General features: G+C 52.5%; 1 protein-coding gene across 2 annotated transcripts in view; it reads right to left on the bottom strand.

Annotated features, from left to right (window-relative positions):
• Nucleotides 1–4,417, bottom strand: part of znf710a (zinc finger protein 710a) — a 12,627-nt gene extending 8,210 nt beyond the window's left edge. For both annotated transcript variants that reach the window (XM_062546610.1, XM_062546611.1), the window contains exons 1-2: nt 4,289–4,417; nt 1–1,127 (exon numbers count right to left, since the gene is read on the bottom strand). The exon at nt 1–1,127 is cut by the window's left edge. In XM_062546610.1, coding sequence (XP_062402594.1) covers nt 1–1,127; nt 4,289–4,333 — 1,172 coding nt within the window. In that variant the 5' untranslated portion in view covers nt 4,334–4,417. The remainder of the gene's footprint in view (nt 1,128–4,288) is intronic.
• Nucleotides 4,418–7,221: the final 2,804 nt, after the last annotated feature.

The following is a 7,221-nucleotide window of genomic DNA, read 5'->3' as shown; positions in this document are numbered from 1 at the left end:
TCGGCCCTGACGGCGGCGGCGGCGGCCTCCTCGTCCTCCTCGTCCTGTCCCGGGCTCTTCAGGAGCGAGCGGCGCACGCGCTGCTGCTCCTCCTCGTCGTCCTCCGCGGCGCCCTCGTCCGCGGCCTCCACCTTGCCCATGCGGGCCCCCTCCTGCCGCTCGCGGGCGCCTCTGCCCGGCTCGGCGGGTCGTCCCGGGTTGGACCGGGGCCTCATCATCATCTCCCCCCTGCCTCCGCGGTAGCTGGCACCTCCTCCTCCTCCTCCTCCTCCTCCTACGCTCCCGCAGTCGGAGCAGTCTCGGTGGCACGCCTCCTCCTTCAGGGGCCCCCTCTGGGGTGCCAGGTCCATGGGCTGGTCACCTCTGCCCGGGCTGCCTCCCGCGCAGGCTGGCAGTGCCATGTGCTCGGGCCCCTCTCCCTTCACGCTGATCGGGGTGTGCGCGTGGCGGATCTGGATCTTGTTGGCCGGCTCCTGGTCCTCCGGGTCGCCTCCCCCCACGCCGACCCCCTCGACCTCTCCGTTACTGCGGGGCCTCCGCATCCGGCCCCGGGGCCCCGGACGTCTCCGCGGGCCCCTCTCCTCCGAGCTGCCCGCTGGCAGGGCCAGGTAGTCCCCGTTGGCCCCGATCAGGGTGCTCTCGGCGGCGTACTCGTACTCCAGCGCCTCGGGCGGGGGGTGGGGTAGTGAGAGGTGGTGGTGTGGGTGGTGGCGTTGATGGTGGTGTGGGTGGTGTTGCTGCTGTTGGTGGTGGTGGTGGTGGTGGTGGTGATGGTGCGGAGGTGGCGGAGGCGAGGAGAGCAGCATGTGCTCGCGGGGCTCGCCGGTGTAGAAGCCGTTGGGCGCGATGGTGGCGCCGAAGATCTCGTTCTGGGAGATGAGGCCCAGCACGGCGGCCTGGGCCAGCGACAGCACCACCACCGGGTCCGTCTGCGTGCCCACGTCCACCGGCAGAGCCTGTGCTGGGGACTGCTGCTGCTGCTGCTGCTGCTGCTGCTGGGACTGGGACTGGGACTGCTCCGGCTCAGGCTCCATTACTTCAGACGGGCTGCGGACCTTGGAAGGCCTCTCCCGCTCCCTCTCCTCTTCCTCCCTCTGTTGCTGCTGCTGCTGCTGCTGCTCCTCCTGCTGAAAACACACAAATGCACTCAGTCAGTGACTGGTAGGTAAACTCAACTCAACTCAACTGAACCCGGTGCAGTCGCAGCCTCTGCTCCCCCCCCGGCCCCATGGCCCCAACGGCTCCCCACGGCCCCCCATCTTTGAGGTGGCTCCTCTGCTGCCATCTGACTCACTATGCTGAGTGTGATGAAGCAAGCAGCAGAGGACAACAAAGAGAAGAGGAGAGGAAGAAGAGAAAAGCTTTTCTTTTTTCCCCCTGCTTGGTGATGAAGCATGTGCTGCTATGTAACAACATCAATCTCCCCTGTTGCGATGTCAGAAGAGCACACACATAAACGCACACATACATACATACATACACACATACACACACAAGCAGGACGGCAGGCAGGCAGTTGTGCAAGCACACACATATACGCGCGTGTGCGTGACGATGTGTTGTTTCCTTCTCCTTGCAAGTCGGAGACTTCAAGAACATTAGCCACTGAGCGAGAGACAGGGAGAGAGAGACAGAGAGAGAGAGGGGGGGGAAGACAGAGAGAGAGAGAGAGAGAGAGACAGACAGAGAGAGAGAGGGAGGGAGGAAGAGCTGCATTCTGACTACGCCTTGCCTTGCCTCGTCCTCTGGATCCAGCAGTGAGCGCATTAGATGGGGGAGATAAGGGTAGATCTGTGCGAGCTCGCGAGAGCCTTGCTTCCTTCCTCTGCACTCTCTACAATAATAGGGAGCACAAAAGGAGAGCTGGGTCCAACCAGGAAGTTCACATCCGCAGACTGTCCGTACCACTTCCTGTGTGCTCCAGCCAATGGTGGATCACTCCAGCCTCTGTACTGACCGGACAAACTTACAATAATGCACAAAAGCAAGGCCGCACACACACACACACACACACACATACACACAAACATACACACACACACACGTAAACAACTGTTGTTTTTTCCTCACAGGGGCCAGAGTTCAGTCAAGGCACCAGCATGAGGCAAACCCCTGCTCATTAAAAGCAGGGTTCTCAGTTAGTTCTTGTGCCAAGTTGCGGAACTGTGCTGCTGGTCAGAATCACACCAACACCACAGATCAGCTCTGGGCCACAAAGAAGTTGTCACAAATAGAAAAAAAAGAGAACCAATTTCAAGTGCTCACAAAAGCCCCTTCTTCACTGGTGTAATGAGCAAGCCAGTGGGAGACCCTTAAATTTCAGATCCTTTTTTTTTTTTCAAACACACCTTGTCTTTGCAAAGGATTGTGGGAAGAATCCTGAGCCTTTGCATCAGAATAAGAATGGTTGGGTTAGGACATTTCCTTCAGAGCCTTCCCCACTCTGGGTTGGGAGGGAGAGGGGGGGGGGGGGAGATGAGAGTGAGACAGACATGAAGACTGATAGATATGAAACCGAGAAAGAGAGAGCGAGAGGGAGAAAGAGAGAGAGAGGAGACAGAAAGCAAAAGAGAAGGAGGGGGAGAGACTGAGTGAGTGAGTGAGTGAGTAAGAGATAGAGCAAAAGAGAGGGAGGGGGAGAGAGAGAGAGAGAGTGTGTGTGTGTGTGAGTGTGTGTGTGCTTGAGTGTGTGTGTGTGTGTGAGAGAGGGAGAAACGGGGAGGGGGAAAGGGGGACAGAGAGATAAAGGGAAAGGGAGAAAGAGAGGGAGAGAGAGAGAGAGCACAGGGAGAGGCAGAAACAGAAGGCAGAGAGGGGGAGAGAGGAAGAGAATGAGAAGGAGAACCTGGATGCCCTGATAACCACGTCATTTATAATTACTGCTTTTAAAGTAGACAGACAGAGAGAAAAAGAGACAGACTGTTTGTATGTGAGTGTGTGAGGAAGTGTGTGTGTGTGTGTGTGTGTGTGTGTGTGTGTGTGAGTGAGAGAGAGAGAGAGAGTGTGTAAATGTGTGCATAACTGTGTTTCTGTACTGCTGTGTGTATGTGTGTGTGTGTGTGTGTGTGTGTGTGTCAGTGCTGTCTGTGTGTGTATGTGTTGTATCAGTGTATGTGTCTGTGTGTGAGGGAGAGTGAGGGAGTGAGTGAAAGCAAGAGAGAAATGAGACAGAGAGAACAAGGAGAGAAAGAGAGAGGGAGAAGGGAGGGGGAGATTGAGTGAGCATGTGAGAGAAAGAGAGAGAGAGAGAGAGAAAGAGAGAGAGAGAGAGAAAGGAAAAGGAGAGGGAGGGGCAGTGTGGGGGGGTGAGAGACAAGCAGACTGAGTGAGTGAGTGAGTGAAAGAGAGAGAGAAAAAAGAGAGAGGGGAGGGGAGTGAGGGAGAAAAGAAAAAAGGGGGAGTGAGAGAGAGAGGGAGGAGAGAAAAAAAACACGACAAAATGAAAGGCAGACGAAATGAGAGACAGAAAGACAAATGAAAGAGAGGAGGGAGGGAGGGGGGAGGAAGGGAGGGAGGGGGGAGGAAGGGAGGGAGGGAGGGAGGAAGAGAGACTGAAAGAGAGAGAGATAGAGATAGAGAGAGAGAGAGAAACAGTACTGCAGAATAGTGGCTGTAAAGAAGGTTACATGAATGTAAAAGATAGTTTAAGAGAACATATATAAGGGAGCAGCCAAAAAAGTCGAACAAAGGTAAAGAGCACAGATAGACAGATAGAGGAAGACAGATAGAGGAAGAGAAAGAGATAGGGAATGGATGGGGGGCAGGGGGGGGTGGTGGCAGATGGGTAGATAGTCAAAGGAAGAGAGAGAGAGAGTGAGAGAGACAGAGACAGACAGAGGAGGGGGGGGGGGTTAGGGGGATAGCAAGAGAGGAGAAAGAGGGTAGAAAAAGAGAGAAAGTCAGGATAGAGGGGAACAGAACAGGACAGAAAGAAAATGACTGAAAGACAGTAAGAGAGAGAGTAAAAGAGTGATACAGAGTGAGAGAGATAGATAGAAAGAGAGAGAGAGAGAGAGAGGGAGAGAGAGAGAGAGATAAGACAGAGAGTTAGGCGACTCTTATCAGTAATGATGTTCTTGCTGCAGCACTCTATGGAAGGGAAAAAAGTAATCTCCTTTTCCCCTAGTAAGAGAACAGAGAGAAATACTGGCGCAAAAAAAAAAAGAAAACCTTTCAAAAAAGCAAAGCAAACACAAACGCACAGAGACGCCTCCACCTCCAGCACTCCTCACCTGAGATGCACACACACACACGCCTGCACTGGGTTAGAGCCGGGAAAGTCACTCACCACATTGTTCCTGGTGTGATGTTTGAGGTGTTTCAGGGATCTCATCCTTCAAGTGAAATGAGCAGAGCAAAAAAATCCGGCTCCTATTTATATCTGTGGGAGAGAGGGGCGGTGCCTCGGCTCATCCTCCTCCTACTGTTGCTGTTATCAGAACTGACTGTGCCTGCCCCCCTCCCTCTCTCTCTCTCTCCTTCCCTTCTCCTCCTCCACCACACACACACACACACACACACACACACACACACAGTATCACCCCATTTCTTTCTTTCTCTTTCTCTCTCTCTCTCTCCCTCCCTCCCCTTGCTACCTCCCTCCCTCCCTCCCTCCCTCCCTCGCACTCCCTCATCTCTCTTTCTCTTTCTTTCCCTTTCTTTCTCTCTCTCTCACTCACTCACTCACTCAGACGCGCACACACAGACACACTCACTATTATCTCTCTTTCTCACGCACACACACACACCGCACATACACACACACACACCCCGCACACACACATACACACACACACATCCCGCACACACACACACACACACACACACACACACACACACACACAATTGAGCATGACCCTTCAACAAACATATTTCTCTCCAAAGGCACACATGCAAACACAAGCTAAGGCTTCTCTTATTTGTACATATACTTTAAAATACCCACACACACCAACAAATTATACACACTCACACACACACACACACACACACACACACACACACACACACACACACACACACACACACACACACACACACACACACACACACACACACACACACACAAATAGTTCAGTGTGAAGAATACAAACATATTCCCTCACACAAATATATTCTCTGTCTTACACACACACTCACACACCCACAGTATCTCATGTCTGAACACACAGGTACATAGGGTGAAGGTGTGTCTGACTGACAGTTTGCTTCGGACAGTCTCTCTCACACACACACACACCAACAGACACACACACACACACACACACACAAACAGACACACACACACACACACACACAAACAGAGATACACACACACACACACACACACACAAACACAGAGATACACAAACATACACACACACACACACACACACACACACACACACACACACACACACACACACACACACACACACACACACACACACACACACACACACACACACACACACACACACACATACACACACACACACACACACACACACACACACACACACACACACACACACACAGTGTCTAGATCTGCTCAAACATCCCTTCTGCCAGTGCAGATCTGTTTATGCCACTATTTCAATTAATGAAGCTGCAAGACACTGGGCTCGGTCTGAAATGCTGTGGAGAAAATGAGTGACAAAGGAGAGAAAAGGGGAGAGAAAGGAGAGAAAAGCAGTTTGGAAAGAGAGGGAGGGAGGGAGACAGACGTGGGGGAGAGAGAGAATGAGAGGAAGAGGGAGGGAGAGGGAAGGAGGGAGGGAGGGAGGGAGAGGAGGGAGACTGAGGTGGAGAGAGAGAGAGAGAGAGAGAGAGAGGGAGAGGGCTGAATGAGAGAAATAGAAAAGAGAAGGAACGGGAGGGGAGAGGAGGGAGGGAGGAAGGGAGGGAGGTGGGGGGAGGTGAGAAGAAGAGAATGCAGCAGAAAAGGAGGAAGAGAGAGAGAGAAGGGAGAGACTGGGGGAGGGAGAGCAAGAGCATAAGAAAAGATGAGGTCAAAGAAAGAAAAGAGAGAAAGAAAGACAGAATAGGGAGGGAGAGTGCTTGAGAGGGGGTGGGGATTGAAAGAGATAGAGGGAAGGGAGGCTGAACGAGAGAATGCAGTGAGAAAGAGAGAGGGAGAGAGAGAGAGAGAGGAGAGCAGGGGGAGGGAGAGCTGAAGGAAAGAGGGAGAGGAGAAAGGAAAAGAAGAAAAGGGGGATGGTGGAGTGTGAAAATAAAAAGAAGAGTCCATCAGCAAGAGAGAGAGGGGGAGCGCTGAGTGAAGGAAAGAGAGAGAGGGGGAGAGCGGGGGAATGGAGAGAGGAAAGGAGATAGAGAGAGAGGGAGTGGAGGGAGAGAGGGAGGGAGGGAGAGAGGGAGGGCAAGGGAGAGAAAAGAGAGAGAGAGAGGAAAAGGAAAAACAGCAAGGAAAGACATTAACTATTGAACTTCCAGATTTCTTTGGGGCTGTGTGTGTTGTGTGAGAGAGTGCGGTTAGCTACCTGCCTCTGGGTGTGTGCTTAGGTGCTTGGCTTTCCGACGGCCCCCCTCGACACAGATACACACACACACACCCCGACCCCCCACCCCCACTCACATACACACACACACACACCCTCCTTGATGAAGCAGGTACTGGATTATAAAGGTACTTCCTGGTAGCTCATTAACAACATTTTGAAAGCACAGTGGAGACTGCTGCAGTCCGGTCCACAGACAGGAAGCTTTGTGTTATTCTCCAGAGGACTTATGGGAAAAATTCACCTTACACATGCAAGGCACGCCAATCACAACGGTGTGTCATCAGTACAGGCTATTTTCATTTAAGAACCAGAGAAGCGATCCTCGAAAAATCAACATTATAGGAGAGAATTGTGTGTGTGTGTACGTGTGTGAGAGAGAGAAAGTGTGTGTGCCTGTTTGTGTGCAAGACAGAGTGAGGGAGTGAGAGAGAGAGAGAGCGAAGGGGGGTGGAAGAGACAGATATGGAGAAAGAGATATGGAGAGAGAGAGACAGAGAGAGAGGGAGGGAGAGAGGTAGAAAGAGAGATATGGCATAAGAGAGAGGGTGAGGGAGGGAAGGAGAGAGAGAGGAGGGGAGTGGGGGGGAGGAAGACAGAGATAAAGAGAGATTGAGGGAGGGTGTGAGTGAGGGGGAGAGATAGCAGGAAGTTGAGAGAGAGAGAATAGGAGAGAAAATAGAAGGAGAGCAAGGGAAGAAACAAAGAGATAAGAGGCTGAAAA

The sequence above is a fragment of the Sardina pilchardus genome, chromosome 10 (assembly GCF_963854185.1).
Source record: "Sardina pilchardus chromosome 10, fSarPil1.1, whole genome shotgun sequence".
Taxonomy (NCBI): Eukaryota; Metazoa; Chordata; class Actinopteri; order Clupeiformes; family Clupeidae; genus Sardina; species Sardina pilchardus.
The sequence above is the reverse complement of the archived record's forward strand: the minus strand, read 5'-3'. Positions and strand labels throughout refer to the sequence as shown.